The 18,835-nt window shown below is 38.3% G+C and overlaps 1 protein-coding gene across 2 annotated transcripts; it reads right to left on the reverse strand.

The window, feature by feature from the left end:
- Positions 1–33: 33 nt before the first annotated feature.
- On the reverse strand, positions 34–18,738 carry LOC133616114 (cleavage and polyadenylation specificity factor subunit 7-like). 2 transcript variants are annotated; one of them, XM_061975221.1, is made up of 9 exons: positions 18,680–18,738; positions 18,248–18,331; positions 17,823–18,023; positions 11,082–11,185; positions 10,837–10,982; positions 8,418–8,739; positions 8,217–8,305; positions 2,717–2,861; positions 34–2,641 (listed from the first exon to the last, which is right to left on the reverse strand). In XM_061975221.1, exons 1-9 carry the CDS (start codon positions 18,695–18,697, stop codon positions 2,467–2,469), a joined length of 1,284 nt encoding a protein of 427 aa, XP_061831205.1. In that variant the 5' UTR covers positions 18,698–18,738; the 3' UTR covers positions 34–2,466. The 2 variants fall into 2 exon arrangements, with proteins under 2 accessions (XP_061831205.1, XP_061831204.1); XM_061975220.1 differs by having other exon boundaries at positions 34–2,644.
- Between the last annotated feature and the right edge of the window lie 97 nt (positions 18,739–18,835).

Consider the following 18,835-nt stretch of genomic DNA (forward strand, 5'->3'; position numbering starts at 1 on the left):
ATTTAGAACTGAGAAAGAAAAATAAAACATGGGTACATTTTAGGGATGTTTTATATTACAAAAGAATGAACAACATGACATGTTATATACATTTGCAGGTCTCTGCACATGCAAGGATTCGAATCATACTTGGCAACACTCCTGTTTTTCCAGGAAACTTCCGTATTTTGACCTGCCGTCCTCCCATTTGTGTATGTTTTACTTCCACAAAAAGAAAACTTGGGCATTGTTGGAGCGGCACAAACGTCGGTGCGGTGTAGTCTGCAGGGTGCGTTTCGGTATTTTCAAATGCAAATTCTGGCAGGTATGATTGGAATCTCAATTAACCTACACACAACATATCCTATGAAGAGTTGACAAACAATTACAGACTCAACATTTTAAGTCTATTTACAAGTTTGTGCAGAAACTAAAAAGAAAACTCCCCTGAACACTTCAACAGCAGTGTCTAGAGGGGAAAGTATATTTTCTAAAAACATTTGGGAACGTATTACAGAAAATAAAGAAAGTATTCAGACGTCACTCAATTTTTTCACATTAATTGTGCAATACCTATGAACTGGATTTAACTCCATGCAAAGTGTAAACATGATAAAACAGCTGGGTGAGTTCTATTTTAAGTCATTGCAAAGATTGCCAAAAAAGTAAAATACATATTTTGTTTTATTAGGTTTAGTAATTTGGTTTTAAAGGGTAAAAAAAATCATGCTTACAGCTTTGTTTAAATATGCAACATAAATGTGACCAAAATTGAAGTAGTCCGATTACTTTGTGAACGCACGATACACAAGTGTTCTCAAAACTAATCATTGGTGGCATTTTATACATTTAAATAATTTCAAGGAACTTTTATGACGTACACTACACAAATAGTTAGGGATATTGAATACAGGATGAAGCTAAAAAGCACTATAACCTTTACAGGTGAAGTATGAATGTTCTAAGCCCAAATGTTTCACTACTACATTTTTTTTTACACAACTTGCTGTTCTCTAACAAGGAGCTGAATGGTAATAACAGATGTGTGAGACCTGTATGGATCAATACATTTATTACAGAAAGGCACCTCCAGTCTCTCAGCGTATGCTGATGACACTCTTAAGCTTTTAAAGTTCCGAACACTACCTTTTGAATTTGATACATTTTTATATATTACAGTTAAACGATTATTCGAAGCAACAGAAAATAAATCAAAGCTTTTTTTCCCTAATCAAACTAAACAATTAATAGCCTTAACTGTATCCAGCGTTAATATATTAAAAAAAATATATAAATATTGATCCATGATCTTTTGGACAAACAATACAACGTCAAACTGTTTTTTCCCTACAGGCAGTCCATGGTCTCATTTTTGATGACCACCTTCTAGTTCTGGTGTCAAAATTAAAAAAAAAGAGTTTTTGGTCAGTTTTACGCTGATATAAATTTTTGATGAATAAAAATGTAAAATTACACATTTTTACATCTTGTTATTGCTCTTCGGCACTGGAATAGCGTTTTCCCCCAAACTAATATTTTTTATTTCCCAAAATGAAATTTAAATAGTCGTCCCTTGTTTATGGCTGTTAATTGGATCCGAACATGGCCGTGATAAATTAATTTCCGCAAAGTTTGTATAATTTACCAAAATATTTTAATAGAGTATAAAAACTGTTTGACTTTCAAGATACATTTTTCAACATCAGAGCCCTCCAGACATGAAATAACGCCCCTCTTTTAATCCAATATATTAATGCTGCCTGAGGCTGAACCAATCAGTAGCCACAATACTAAACAACGCACTCTGATAGATGTGCTCTCCTGTTGTGGCTAATACTACTACTGTATTGTATTGTACTTCTGTTTTGTTTATTTAGCCATTTTTAGGCTTTAAAAGACTTAATTTAGGAACAAGAAATTGTACAATAGGCTTTAAAAAATTAAATATGTACTGAAGACAATATTTGAGACTAGGGATGACAGTAATCCAATGTTTTTTTGTTTTTCAATTCCCAATCATGAAATCAAATTTGAAAGCAAAAAACCTACACTGACCATTGATCCATTCAAGGATCAGAAACCTTGTAGGGATTTTGCCATCCTTGTTAGAGATCAGCCAGTTTTAAAACTAATACTAAAACTTTGAACAGTTGGACATTCCAAATTAATTACATGCATTTTAGCTTCATCCTGAAATTCCAGATTAATATCCCTCACTTTTTAAGAGTAGTGCCGATCAAAAACAAATGCCCTTGTTCTAGTGTTAGTTACCGAATCATGAGTAGACCCCAGAAAGTAGGCGTACCAGTTTGTCAATACGTTCTGCAATCAACATGGTCTTAAAAAGAAGAAAGAAGTGAAAGGCTATTGTGAGAGAAATGCTAACAGACAGCATCATCGGGGAGTCTCCTCTGGCTTGGATGTGACGTTTTAAGTGTTGCGATGTCAAAGTGGACCACGAAGCTGTGACGATACAATCTTACCGAGTCAGCGGTAGCGGTCTCTCTGATCCCTGTGCCTGTCCCGCAAGCGCTCCCTTTCCCTCTCTCGACTCCGGGAACGTTCCCTGTGCCTCCGGGATGTTCCGGCTCCTTCCCAACTAGGCAACTCCTCTCTGTGGCGCTCCCGATCTCTGACCCGGGTGTCTGAATGACTGCTACTCCTGCTGGAAATCAATCAGGGATTATTAGACTGTGTGTGATTCATGTCATGTGATTGTGTTGGGGCGCTGAAAAACCTGTGGCCAGAGTCTCCCTGGATGGACACCAGGCAGTCTTTGAGGGAGGTGACCAGGGCTTGGCAGCGCTTATCTCCGTATATTCTGGACTGCTTAATGATGGCGATGGCCGTTAACAGCGTTTCCATGGCTACCCGCAGGTCTCCTGCATTAGACAGTGTCGGCAATGAACACATGCAGCAAACCTCAGCTGAAATACGCAGCTCACACATATAGAGGTAGAAAAAAACCCTTATAAAATAGTTTTCCATCAGTCATTATGTCACAACCCACTTTTATTTAGGTCAATGTATTTTTTCTGAAATATGCTTTAATGCTTCAACAGTGCATTAAAAAATGGAAAACATGCACCACAAAGCTTTTTGATTTGTATGGAATTTTGCGAAACTTAAATAAATCATGAAATGTAAATTTAATGATAAAGTAACACAGTGGAACAAGTAATGTGTGGTTTGAAACATTCAGGAAGTATCCACAGTGTTGTCGACAATGCCTTCCATCCTTCGCCCTCCCTTCCGGTGCACACCAAGAAGATTAACCAACAAGGTAAAGTGGATTTTATTTTATTTTATTCCTAATCATTGCACTGACCAGGTGGCAAAGTTAATGAGTTTTGTGATTTCAAACCGTGAGTGCACCACAGGACTAGTGACCGAGTGTGTGCGCATTGGCAGGGCGGCTACATATGAGGACAGTCTAGCTCGTTGTTCTGATTTTGTAATTAAGTAGAAAGTTGATCCACGACCCACTTACCGTATTATTCGGACTATAAATCGCAGTTTTTTTCATAGCTCCAGTGCGACTTATATGTTTTTTTCCTTTTTTATTATGCATTTTCGGCCGGTGCGACTTATACTCCGGTGCGACTTATACTCCGAAAAATACGGTATGTTTCTTTAATATACAGGACTGTATAGGACTTTATATTGTGTTTAAAGTGGACAAACTTTTACTAAAATATGGACTTTTGTCGAGGCTGTAACCCAATGTTAATGTTCATTATGTTTCTTATGAACCTTTTTATTTACAAACCCTGTTCAAGAATAGAGGTGGGAATCATTGGAGACGTCACGATTCGAATAGGATTCAGAGGCTACGATTCAATTGGAAATTGATTATTTATTCATCTATATTCACTGTATTGTATATTATGATTCAATTATATATTGTTAAAACATAATGTATTGTTATATATTCTAAAAGTATTACATTTAATTACTAATAATAATGTCTACAAGACTCCTTTGGCTACTGACGTATGCAGTATTGCATCATTTCTGGAATTTTGGATGTTTATGCACAGAGGATATATTATATATATATATATATATAGAGAAGACTAGATCAGTTAGAAATTTAGCTACCTGCTAAACGAACAAATAAATAGACTATACCTGGTGAGCAAGCATATTTGAATAAATATTTGTGCCTTCTAAAACCACAACATGTTCAGACACTTTAGTCCCAGTCACCATAAACTTGCAGCTCAGCCTCAAAGACGTGTGTTGTCTATATGCTTCATCAGTGTTGGTATTTTTGTCTCTCCTGTCTTATAAATCAACTTGCTAACATGCTCAGTGGCCTTATGGTTAGAGTGTCCGCCCTGAGCTCAGTAGGTTGTGAGTTCAAACCCCGGCCGAGTCATACCGGAGACTATAAAAATGGGACCCATTACCTCCACTCAGCATCAAGGGTTGGAATTGGGGGTTAAATCACCAAAATGATTCCCGAGCGCGGCTGCTGCTCACTGCTCCCCTCACCTCAATGGTGTGGAACAAGGGGATGGGTCAAATTCAGAGGGTAATTTCACCACATTTAGTGTGTGTGTGTGACTATCAGTGGTACCGGTACTTTAACTTTAATTTCCTCTTCCTGGCTAGTTACTCTGCTGTAACACAGCATTAGCCTTCTGTTTAAGTGAACACAACATTTACCGTATTATTTTCTTTCTTCATATTCAAGATAGCTTAGTGCCATGGCTAGCATAGCTTGTCCTTTCCTCCTCTGTATTTGTCCGCGCTAACCCAGCTAACAAAAGGCGTTAAAAGAATGTTCGCTGATAGTTCTCCCTTGGTTAGTTGCAACCAATCCTACAGCTAACCTTTAAAGAACATCATCCTTACTGCCACATTTTACAAGTGTCTGTATTACTTTATTTAACATACGTAAATAATCTATGACTCGACAGTTGTCCAGCAGTTCATGAATCACCCACGTTCTAATCGTGATGCATCAGAGAACCGATCATTTTCCCCACCTCTATTCAATAACCAATTCAAGAACAGTTCACAAATCAAGTTCCGCTGAAAATGAAAAAATAAATACAATCTACAACAAATTGTCATTATTATTGCAGCAAAACTAGCAGTAAGCACATGGAGAATGTGCGAAAAATTCTAGGGGTTATTAATTGCACCTTGATCATTGTAAGACGACATTGGTGTATAATGAGGAAGTGCCGTGTTGTTGTTGTGGCTACTTGTTAGCTCTGCGGCACTAGCGGTGTTATGATGGCTCCTCTTAGCGTGTTAAGGTCAGCAATAAAGTTTACTTTTTTAACTTCATTTCAATGAAGTGCATATTTACAGAAGTAAGGGGGATCTAAAACACAATACATAGATCAGACAAGGAGAATGGTGTAGGGAGGATTGTGCATTGTCAGATGTGCCACTAAATGAAAAGTTGGATGTATACTGACAAAAAACAAATCGATTTGAAAGAAGTAGGGCTGCAACAACTAATCGATTAAATCGATTATAAAAATCGATTATAAAAATAGTTGGCGATTAATTTAGTCATCGATTCGTTGGATCTATGCTATGCACATGCGCAGAGGCAATTTATTATTATTATTATTTTTTGTAATAAACCTTTATTTATAAACTGCAACATGTACAAACAGCTGAGAAACAATCAAAATAAGTATGGTGCCAATATGCTTTTTTCCCCCCAATAAAACACTGGAAAGGATAGAAATGTAGTCTCTTTTATCCGATTATTAATCGAAGTAATAATCGACAGATTAATCGATTATCAAATTAATCGTTAGTTCCAGCCCTAGAAAGAAGTAAAAGTAAAACACAAAATAGTGTTAAATGATAATAGTCATAAAGATTGTCATGTAGTTTTGATGTAATAAAGAGAAAGAGAAAAGGGGTGGAAAAGTCATATTTTATATATACATTTTCATACATACACATTTCAAAATGTAAAAAGAATACGGTATGCAAGTACTTTTGTTGCAAAATAATTTGCTAACGCGTATCTCAGTCTGTGCGTCTGTAATCCAATTTACGTGTCGGTGTACAAATACGTGAGTCGATCTCAATGTGTGTGTGTAACCTGAGTGTTTTAAGTTGATGTGACTTTTGCTTCGTTTCTGCCGTTAAAGAGTTGTGTGTCCAGATTCAGATGTGTGTAAGTGTAAAGCAATCTGTATCTAAGACTTGTCTGTGCATAAAAAATGTGTCTAATCAGATTTGTGTGAGGCAGGAACCCAGATTGGCTGTATTTTTACACAAGACTTTTGCCACACTCCTGCCGTGTAAGAGTTGTGTGTCCTTGCAGTGACCCAAAGTTGTAAAACGACTTGTCTCTAACTTCATCTTGCCTTTCCCTATACTGACCACGAGTCGGCTAGTGGTGAGATCGAGTAGCAATCATTATTATAGTGGTATTGTTGAATTTGCTATAAAAGTAATTATACCAACACTAAAAAATGTTAGAGAAGTGGTATTTTCTTAAAAAAATAAAAAATAAATAATGTATCTTAGTTGTTTAGACAGTAATGTGTTTATACAAGTTTAGATTGGGGAATTGTTTTTTAAAGGGGAAAGACGTTAAAGTCTCTTGTTTAAACTAGCTAGCAAGCTAACGCTAGTCAATCAAAGTTTATTTATAAAGCCCTTAATCACAAGTGTCTCAAAGTCGGTCCATAATTTTATTAAGGTGTGGTTATTAAATCATGGTTTTTGGATCATTTTAATTTAATACAGTAATACTAACCGCCGGGAGTTTTACAGCGGTTACCATTACTATAGTTTATGTGCTTGTTGTAGAAATGCCCACAGCTGCTCTTGTAACCCGTAACAACCGAACTTATGTCCATTGTCATTTATCGTTCGGTTAGACTTAGACTCCTTTATTGTCATTCAAATTTGAACTTTACAGTACAGATATATATACAGTACGAAATTTCATTGTATTAGCTCGTTGTAGTGCAGGATAAAAGAGCAATAAGGTGCAGATATAAATAAATAGATTTACTGTACAGATAAATATATTGCACTTTTGCATATGCATCCACGTTTATGGATGTATGTTATATTGTCTTTATATTCCAGCGAGTTACCGTATTTTTCCGATTATAAATCGCTTCGGAGTATAAGTCGCACCGGCCGAAAATGCATAATAAAGAAGGAAAAAAACATATAAGTCGCATTTTTGGGGGAAATTTATTTGATAAAATCCAACACCAAGAATAGACATTTGAAAGGCAATTTTCAAGCACCCATTTGTGAATTCGTTCCTCGAGCTGTGGCCACCTAGCTTTTAGCCCGCGATTAGCTTTTTTTAAAAGTTTTCTTCATTTCAGTAAGAGTAGCCTCCGCTTTTCGCCAGTCCCTTACTAGTTTCTCGCTTACTCCAAACTTTCTTTCTGCTGCTCGATTGCAGTTTTCTTCTGCATATTTCCTTACTTCCAGCTTGTAACCTGCAGTATATGATTTCCTTTTCGGTGCCATTTTTGTTCAGCCCTTCTCAGTTTTTATAAGTTACCGCCAATGTTGAAATGATACATTTTCATAGGTACGGAAGTAGTAGCAGGTAGCATCTTTTTTTCCACAATGCACTTCTGCCATGACCTGCCCCCCCCAAATTTTTATTGGTTGACGTGTGTGTGTGTGAGACGATTGCTGATATACGCCTAGTCTCTTACGTGAATGAGATGAATAATATTATTTGATATTTTACGATAATGTGTTAATAATGTCACACATAAATCGCTCCAGAGTATAAATCGCACCCCCGGCCAAACTATGAAAAAAACTGCGATTTATAATTCGAAAAATACGGTAATCTGTTATTGGGGGGAATTTAGGTGATTACTATGATGTGTTCAAGAGTCTTTTAAGAGTTTTTAGAGTCGGTTAATTGACTTATCGAATATCGGTCCAGGTCTAAATACAGCCGTACTCTAAATTATTCAATGTGAGATGGGTCGGGCTATTTAAATACGTTTTTATTTTGTTGGTTTATTGTAAACTCCTGCAAATTTTACAAATGTATCAAAAACAATGCAGATTGATCCATTCTCATTAATCTGAACACAATCTATAAGCAGTGAAGAATGACTCAAAATCCATTAAAAATCTGTTGCAACGCATTCCTGGCAGTTTATCCAAGTATTGTTAGCCAACATGGGCATTTGATGCGTTAATGACAGACTGTAGAATATGAGAGTAATTTCCAGCATAACATAAAAATGATGAGGTGTACTTACCGGTTGTTGCGCCGGTCACGGCCTTGGTAATGGCGCTGCTAGCCACAGCCCTATTTCTGTTCAACAGCTCCTCATAATCCCTGTCTCCCCTTTGTCAGCAAAATACAAAGATATTTTTACAACAGCAACAAATGAATCCAACAAATAATTTTTGTGTCTTAGACAACTTTATCAAAGGTGTGAAATTGATCGCATTCTCACTTTTGCATATTGTAAGAAAGCCTGCTGTGTCTTTCTGGTGGTGGTGAGATGTAGGCTGGATTGATATGCAGACTTGGAGACGGCTGTCTCGGAGCGTTGAAAAGTTGAGGAGGAAACAAAGGAGGAGGGAGGATGTTGGGGGGCACAGGTGGGAAGGGAGGTGGTGGCTGGCCGAGGAAAGGGCTGGAATGTGAGGGAAATATGTTGCCGAGGGGATGCGGCGGGAAGTGAGTGGGTATACTGCGAGGAGGGTTGTTGTTCCGGGGTAATGGCGTATTCTCCAGCGAATCGCAGTCCCTGGAATTACTGCGCATTGGGAAGCCTATGAAAAGCACTTAAGTCACGTGGATGTACAGTATATCATTCACTACGTTTACACTGCAGGTCAAAAGTAGCTCAAATCTGATTTTTTTCCAGCTGACTGTTTACACTCGCAAGCAAAATGTGATCTTTATCAGACTCCAGTATAAACACGCACAGGCCCCAAAGTGGCCTCGACGTCACTTGTATGCACAGTTTGATTAAGTGAGAAAACAAACGAAGTTGACCAGATTTCGTAAATGAACAAGAAAGTCGCTACTACAAAATAAAATAATGTGTGTTTTCTTCACGTGAAAATAAATACAAGTAATATAATGTATGAATGGATGTATATAATGTTATATATTTGGGAGAGTTTGAATCTTTTTATGGCTGTTAAGTAGAGGCAACACATCAGCGTGAATCTATGTTAGCTTTATTCTTCAACTCACTTACGTAAACAACTTAAGCAATATATGTAACCTATAAGCAAATACGCCACAACATCAACTCCAGTTCTTCAACAATCGCTATTTCTTTGGAATCCAAATATAGGTCTTAAAAATATTCAGCCACCGAAAAAAGACTTTGCTCATCGAAACCGGATGTTTTGATGTAGTATCCACTTCCGCTGGCAAGCTGCGTCCTTCCCCGTGCACACTAATAACGAAGCTCAAAGAGATGCAACAGTATCAAAATCTCACGGTACGATAATATCATGGTATTAAGGCCACGGTATGATATTATCATGGCATATGTCGGAAAAAATAAAAGAGACTTAAAAATGTTAGTGTGTAAAATGAATTGGCAGAAATGTTTAAGATAAACACATTTACTGTAAGTGAACCATAAACATAATGCTAAAATTATCAAATCTTAATACAAATATGATTTTTTAAGCACAAATAATTGTGTCGGTACATCCACCGTTTCAAGCAAATAATTCAAAAAATACTTACAGCTGCGTTTCTTTAAAGTGACAACGTAAACATCCAGTGTAAAACACTTATGTTCACTTCATTGTCTTTCAACTTTTACTTTCTGACAAGCAGTATACTTGACAGGGGACATGTTTATATAAGCCTGAAAAATACTGTCTCTCAGAAAAATTAATTACAAATTTAACTTTTAATGTTGTAAATAACAAACTGATGTTTTGGTTCGCTGGCTTCAAATATATTTTCTGTATGACAGTTGATGAGAAAACATGGATGGTTGAATTGAGGATTTATCAAGTAGTCTTTCAGTTTCCTCATATTTTCCACATTGAGCATTTTTTTGGTGATTACATCCGTACGGTACGATGTGACTGTCTGGCTGTGCGTCGCCTTGGAAACGCTCGAGACGAAACTATTGCTTTGCAAAACACAGAGTTTCTTACCTCAGCTTTACCATGAATTGATTTACGTGGACCCAGACTTAAACAAGTTGAAAAACTTATTCGGGTGTTACCATTTAGTGGTCAATTGTACGGAATATGTACTGAACTGTGCAATCTACTAATAAAAGTTTCAATCAATCAATCAAAGCTTAAGAGCTTATGTTTTCGCCAGGGTTTGTTTTTCTGTTTGCTAGCAACATAACTCAAATAGTTATACATAGATTTTGATGACAGTTTTCAGGGAATGTCCAAAAAACCCACAAAATAATTCCTCTCATCGACAACATACACTTGGGCGCTGCGCAAAGGATATTGGGAGATGTAGTTTATTTCCAGACCTGGCCAAAGCTAAAATGCCAGAAAAAAAAACTACACACCAAATTTTGTTTGATACCGCCAGGCATCACAGTAATATTGCAAAGACTTTGAAACCGAAATACCGTGGTATCTACAATACCGTTACACCCCTGGTAGTTTGCCCAAAGATGACGCAAAAGTCGTATTCAGGTTGCATTGCCGTTTAGACTGAAGTCACATTTGAAAAGATCAGATTCAGACTACCTCTTGATGTGGCCTGAATCTATTGCGAAAAGAAAATCAGATTTGAAGCACTTTGGTGCATGTAGACTGGCAAAAAAAATAAATCAGATCTGTGTCATTTGAGGGGTAAAAAAATCAGATTTGGTGGTCAGTGTAAAAAGGGTCATTGTTAGTGTGAGAAAATGGTGGCACTCTTACGTTTGTTTGCAACATATTCGAACACAGTTAAGTTTTGCTGAGTGGCAAGGCGGCAGTCTATTTTTTCCCCATCCATCGTACATTGTGGTATTTTATCCAACAATATTTTTGCGGACCTTCCTGAAGTCACCACCAACTTTGCATAGCTATAAAAGAGGGGATGAAAAGAAGCATAAACAGCATATTTGAGGCCATATTTGAGGCCATGAAAGTGAACTAAGTGTGAACATCGACTTGTTACATACCCTCTTGATTGGCCATTTGCTTTGTTCTCTGCAAATTTGATCTCCTCGATATCCCTTACGTCTAACCTTTGGGCCACAGACAAGACGTCTTCGTCAGATGTCCACTAAATGGTACAAGAAGATGGGGAAATGGGAAAGAGAAGAACATAAGTACTGTTTACCTTTATTGATTTGTTTGTCTTGCTTGTCTTTCTCTCAGACAGACAGGGCTTTGCTGTCCATAACACACGCACGCACACACACCGCGCAGTGAGCTAGCATTACGCTAAAAGCTAATTAGCCTTCACCTCAAGGACTGCGAGCGAGCTGAGCTGCCGTTTATATTTCTAGAACGTCAACGGGCTCATAGTGATGTTACTAGTAGTTGACTGGGAGGTGTTTATTATAATTTGGGGAGAGTACGCTGACTTACCTGCTGAACACCTATCTGCTCACTCCACCGCAGGAGCACTGACTCCATGCGCTCTGAATACGCACTGCTGATTGGCTGTTACATGCGCTCTGAATATGCACTGTTGATTGGCTGTTACATGCGCTCTGAATACACACTGCTGATTGGCTGTTACTGCTCTGCGTGTAACCATTCAGATGGTTCTGTGGGTGGGACAATGCTGGGTGCTGCAGAGACGTACTGACAGAGGCAGAACTAAGCTGAGCAGCTTGTTAAGACTTTAGTTTAGAAGCTGCGGGAAACCCTGCACTAGATGTGGTGAAATTACCCTCTGCGTTTGACCCATCCCCTTGCTCAACCCGCTGTGAGGTGAGGGGAGCAGTGAGCAGCAGCAGTGGCCGCGCTCTGGAATCATTTTGGTGATTTAACCACCAATTCCAACCCTTGATGCCGAGTGCCAAGCAGGGAGGTAATGGGTCCCATTTTTATAGTCTTTGGTATGACTCGGCCGGGGTTTGAACTCACGACCTACCGATCTCAGGGCGGACACTCTATCCACAAGGCGACTGAGCAGGCTATTTAATAATTACAAATATTCAGCCCGCTAAACATTCTGAGGACTATCAACCAGAATGGGTTATAAACGAATATACACAATATTTCAGCCCGCCAGACAATTTCCCCCCTATTTTCCTCAACTGATGTACTAGGCTTTATTTAGGTTGAACTATGACAGATTACCTTACAAAACATATTTTACAATCAAAGCATGATGATAATGTAACACATTTTAGTTGGTCTAGTTGGACCGGATGTGATGCGTAGCGCTTTTATTTTGACAAGCGGGGTCTTGACACGTTTTGATAACAATAAAAATATGACAATTAAAAAAGTGCCTCTTGACTTCCTGCCTACCGCCTTTCTTTCCTTCTTAGCTTGTATCCCATCTTACTAAACCAGTTACAGTAAGAATGTCTATTTTTTGTTATCATTGCACTAATCTTTAATCTAAACATACAAGTGAAACTTTGCCTTTCCGAATGCAAGCATTGCAGCAGGCATTTGCTCCAGTGATGATGGCTCACGGCAATTTCTGGATGAAAATGGTCTCGTTTTGGGAGAACGACTTGCCGTGGCTTTGGACATGGGCTTTCCATATTGTACTTTTTCTATTTCCATTTCTGCTTACTATTTTCCCCCCGCTTGTGGCTCAACAGTAACTGAACGCAGATACATTTTCCCACACTATGGAATGGACAGAGGGTTAGACAGGATGCACGCGCGTTTATCGCGCAGCAAAAAAATGTGCGCCAGTAAAGGAAATGATAGTTAACGCTATACTATCACATTAAGTTTGACAGCCCTAATATTTACCTTATTTTTGTGGACTTTTTATATCTGCACTGCAATTATTTCCCCATTGTGGGATAAATAAATAAATTATATCCAACCCTATCCTATTGAATACACAGCACAGCAACTTCCCTCCGTTCTGGTTGGTCACTTTAAACGCCTAATGTCTCCACGTCAGAGTCAATCCGAGGAAACTGTTGTGTGTCACTTCTGAAGAAGTTTAGTCTTTAGTCAAAATAACCCAATATTAGTGTATTTTGTCATTAAATATACATGTTTATACAAGGACACGCAAGCGTTTTATGAGTCAACACGCACGTAAAATTAGTCTGAGAATTTTGGCACTGTCTTGACGCTATATATATTTTCCCCCTAATCGCAATAGTTTTGTCAGAGGCACATTTTATGTGTTAACCATACTTAAACCCGAGCAACCCATTTATGAAGCATGAAAATGTGTTGGTATTCAGGTATTGCCCCCGTAAACAGTGTGAATATTTGGAAATTGATATGAAAAATAGACGGCTTTTATCCTGGACTTCATGACCTGGGGCCGTATTTATCAAGCGTCTTAGAATTACTCCTAAGAAGTCTGCTAAGAGTTGACTTATGAGTAAAGAAATTATTCGCTGAAAGCGGCACTTAAAAGATAGTTATCAAGAGTCTTACTCACACTTTCAGCGAAGTGTAGGACTGAATCTTAAGAGTCACACTCAGAGCTGAATTACGACATTACTATGTGCCGTAAACGGAATTTTAGGTGACGTCATTTCTGTGTCCATAGAAATGACCAATCACGGAAGGGAATCTCTTGTCTAAGAATAAAGAAATATCTTAGAAATATTCAAGTGGACAATGGGAGTGTATATTTTGACAATAAACTACAAAATAATACAAAACAAACAAACAATATTGGCAATGAATCAAAAATAAATGTTTCCTTTTCTTTCCAATTCATTTTCCCAGTGGCGAGATATCGAAGGATTGTGATGACCTTTAGTTCTGCTGTGAAAGCTCTGCTGCGTGATGTTGCTGATGAGATGACGCCCCTTATTAAATCCGTGACAAAAATAATACCCGCTCTGTCTAAACGATACCGTTTGATCAGGTACTCGTCATCAAACAAAGCCAGGACATCCTTTCGCTCCCTGAATGTTCGCGCACGTCTCTCTCGCCTCAGTGCCATTACCCGCTGGCAACTCCTAACCACTTAGGACACCTTTGAAGGTCTCTTAAATATCGTGGAGAGTAGGAGTGATTCTTAGACTTAAGAAAGCTGATAAATAGCTTTTATTCTTAAGTTTGAGAGTAGGACTAAATTTCGCAAATTCTCAGGACTTAAGTGTAAAATGGCACTCTAAGACGCTTGATAAATACGGCCCCTGATCAGTAAAACTTTGGGGTCATTCCACCGAATTTTGGTTGTTTTAAGTCTTAAATTAAACTTAATTTCTGTATTTTGTCCACTCCAATATCGATAATACACATATTGAACTACTCAACATGTGTATTAGTGAATCTCGAGCCACTATTTAATTTTTGCTCGAGGTTCCTATTAATAGATAACCTATTCGAGTAACAGAACTGAAAGCAACAGGATTGAGTTTATGGCATAGAATTAGCAAATAAATTATAAATAACCACATGATGTTATGCTTAAAGCATGTTAACAGGTGAAAACCCAGGCACGCGTAAACATATATCAGATAAACTAATTTTTTAATTAAAGAAAATTAAGTATAGTTGGGATAAGAAGTAATATAAATATGCAAAAAAAACAAAAAACATTCAGAATGATTGAAATGATTATATTTCATGGTAAAGTCTAATTTTAGGAAGCATGGCTAGGCAACAAATGCTATTTTCCCCCAAAGTTCAAAGCAGTTCATATTAATGTTTTAAATTTAATTTACTAATAAATATGTCATAAGATCACTGTGCAGGACACTTGGCTTAATGAAACGTTGTTTTACATTTAATTTTGTCATGCATTTCATTTCTATGGGACGCAAATGGCACTAATTCAGTGGAATGGCCCTGTTACAACTGAATGTGAAAATACATAATTATTAATAAATCAATATACCATGTACATTGTTATACACTATTCATCTTCAAATTCTAAATACCCATTTGTACATACTCAAACTGAATTCTAAGTACAATTTGTATTACAAATTGGTCTCCTGAGTAGGGATGGTTACATTTCACATTTGAATCAATACAGTACCGATTCCTGGTACCTGAAAATCGACACCGGTACTCATCTGTACCAATTTCCGGTACTTCTGTATGTATTCATGTGTAATTAATTTGTTTATTAAAATCTACATGTTTTAATTTTATATTTACAAAAGGTAATGATAATTGTGCTGTTTCGTCATTATATCTTGACTTCTTACCGTTCTAAGTCTCATTTGCAAGTATTTTGTAGTACACTTTCCATGCTGTTGCAATTCCAATATGTTAGATGTGTTGCCTACTCAGGGAGTAGTTTTTTCCATGAAGCTGAATCTAGTCTTTTGTTGCGCCTTAAAAATTGCTTGTACTGTAATAAGGGCTGGGCGATATATCGATATACTCGATATATCGCGGGTTTGTCTCTGTGGGATATAGAAATTTACTATATCGTGATATTCGAGTATACGTTCTCACGCAGTTGCTTTTAGCTGCAGGCATTACACTACAGGCTCTTCTCACTCTTTCTAGTCTCTCCTTCTCACAGAGACTTAAACAAGCGCACCTTCTTACATACGTCAGCCCTCGCTGAGCAGAGAGGTAGCAGCATGGCTAAAGTTAGCTGTGGTGCGGGTGGTAATATGAGAGAAAGAAGGTGCGAATCTGGTAACAAATGAAGGAATAATTAATTCCTAAGAAAAACAGCACGGGGTCCATCGTCTGGCGGTGGTTTTGCTTCGAGTGGGAATATGTCGAACAGACAACCGTAATTTGTCAAGTGTCGGGCGAAAGCGTTGCTACAAAAAGTAGCATTACTGCTAATGTAGCATCATTTGAAAAGTCACCCGCTCGAGAATGATGAGTGCTTACTACGCACGTCAACATCCCCGTTCGGTGCCACACCTACAAAATGCAGAGGCAACCATTTCCACATCAACACCGTATGAAAAAAATAGTCCACGACATGAGGAGATAACGTCCGCCGAAACCTACCACATAGCGAAGGACGTACACAATGTGATTTCCTATTATGCAGCTAATTTTTATTTGACAGTTATTGAAATATCTTGTGTGACATCATGCACAGAAGTGCACTTTATTTGTTTTAAACTATTGTAGCGGCGTTCTGTACAAAAAGTGCACTTTAATTTAGTGTTGTTTGATTTGTCATCTTGAGGACATCATGCACAAAAGTGGACTAATAGCTTGTTTTAAAATGTCTCTGACAATCTTGCACGTTCTGTTTTGAAATGACATGAATGTTTGTGCCACTGCTTAATAACTGTTAAATAAATACAGTGTTGGTCAATTGACTGAGTTGTGATTTCCCTCTCTGCATGAAAGTTTAAAATGAGCATATATTAATGCAGTATGAACTAGGGCTGGGCGATATATCGATATACGCGATATATCGATATACGCAATATATCGCGGGGTTGTCTCTGTGCGATATAGAAAATGACTATATCGTGATATCGAGTATACGTTCTCATGCAGTTGCTTTTAGCTGCGGGCATTAAACTGCATGCCCTACTCGCTCTTTCTAGTCTCTCCTTCTCACAGGCAGCAAGCTCAGCTTCTACACACGTCACATACTGGCACGTCATACGTCACATACGTATACGCCCTCCCCGAGCAGAGAGGTAGCAGCATGGCTAAAGTTAGCTGTGATGCTAGCGGTAATACGAGAGAAAGAAGGTGCGAACCTGGTAACAAATGAAGGAAGAATTAATTCCCAAGAAAAACAGCAAAACCACCGCCATTGTCTGGCTTCAAGTGGGAAGATGTCGAACAGACAACCGTAATTTGTCAAGTGTGGGGCCAAAGCGTTGCTATAAAAAGTAGCATTACTGCTGTAACAAACAGTTCAGGGTGTCCCAAGTTACCGGAGTGTGTTAGGTAAGGAGGAGGAGTTTTGTCCCTCCAGAGTTGTTGCCGTAGGGCTGTGACGTAGGGTGTGTGTGGTTGTGGAAGGAGGTGTGTGATGTTGACATTAAAGAAGCGGTGGCTACCGAACCTGCTCTAATGTCTCTGTTTATTATTTTATTAGATACGTACACTGTATAGGCGAACCCAGGACACTCGGCTACACTGCTAATATGTAGCATCATTTGAAAAGTCACCCGCGAGACAATGAAGAGTGCTTACTCCGCACGTCGACATCGTTCGGTGCCACACGTCCACACCATCAAAATGCCGAGGCAAACATTTCCAGATCAACACCATATGAAAAAAATAGTGATTTTTTAGTTGTGATTTCCTTCTCTTCATGAAAGTTTAAAAGTAGCATATATTAATGCAGTATGAAGAATAATGTTTTAATGGAGACACATAGAATCATCATACTGCTGTGGTTATATGCATGACGTGTTCATTCAAGGCTAAGGCAAAATATCGAGATATATATTGTGTATCGCGATATGGCCTAAAAATATCGAGATATTTAAAAAAGGCCATATCGCCCAGCCCTAACTGTTAAGTATTGTACACACCAGCTGTTTAACTATAACGGGCACCTTAGCTGTAGTTTTCATGACCAAATTTGGAGGTGTTGAAATCGCAAAGGTTTTAGTGTCATCTATCAGGCATACTTACTTTGTTGTCACGGAAAATTGATTTTACGTGAATCAACACCCGGTTGCAGCTTCGGAATTAGGTCGGTGCCAATAAAAGTACCAAATTCGGTACACATACCTACTTTTGAGACCGAAATCAACAATTTGCGCTTTTATTTCCAGTACATCACATTCCTTCTAGTATTGTGGCTACCGTGAAAATGCATCCGCTTGTGTTAATATACATCGTGATGTGTAACTCACCCAGGAAAAAGGTCCTACGTATAAAGGGAATTTTTGCGGATTGTTTGGCTCCTTTAAGCCCGTCTTGACATTATCTCCGTCATTCTCCGCAGTTGTTGGCGTTTTCCTTCCAGCATCTGCATTTGAAGTCATGTCCTCATCCTTATCAACTGAATCCGGAAGCACGGCCTCATCAAACAGATCATCAATTCTGTCAAAATCCTGCAATGGAATTCGGGAGAAAAAAGACATTTGAGTCATCTTGTGTTTATGTGCAGTATAAATTACTAGGGTCCACATTTTCTTACTTATAGTGGACCAAATAATTCCAATGCTTTCTTTTTGCATGAAGAAAAATATTCCATATAAACATTTGCACTACGTTTACTTCCAGATGGAAACAAAAAACGTTTGGCTGATTTACTTGCAGCAAAAGCTAGTATTACCTCGTCGTTTGGATTGGCGTCAGAGTGGAGATTGATGGCACCCTTTCTGGATGTACTCGGCCAGGCTGCAGCCATCCCCGGGGCCTGTGATCATTCAACGGACGATGTTGCTAATGCACTTTCTTGGTTAAATGTTATTGAGAAGCAGGTTGAAGTTAGACTTGCACATTCACTCGCGGCGCATTGGGGAACGATACACAATGCTAGCTCACGATTTAAATTGTAGCACATTTGCTAACGGTAGCTAACGTTACACTCGAATTAATGGAGAAACGGCGGTGAATTGACGTAGATACGCGTTATAATTAGTATAAGCCTAACATGACCGAACGACACATTGACAAAATGCAGCTCAATGAAAACAAGCACGTGTTATTTACAATTCTGCAGTTTTGCTTTTATGGTCCGCTGATGCTATTGTTGCTAACCTACCTGACTGGTCAAGTGCATCTGCAAAATGTGACCGGCTCGCAACAAAGTACCCACTTGTTTTTTTTTCCCATGAGCCTCATGGGTCTAACATGGTGGAAAGGGTTATTAGTAAACATAACATATACGTTAATATTAAAATGTATGTGATTAAAAACG

The sequence above is a fragment of the Nerophis lumbriciformis genome, linkage group LG15, assembly GCF_033978685.3.
Source record: "Nerophis lumbriciformis linkage group LG15, RoL_Nlum_v2.1, whole genome shotgun sequence".
NCBI classification, from domain to species: domain Eukaryota; kingdom Metazoa; phylum Chordata; class Actinopteri; order Syngnathiformes; family Syngnathidae; genus Nerophis; species Nerophis lumbriciformis.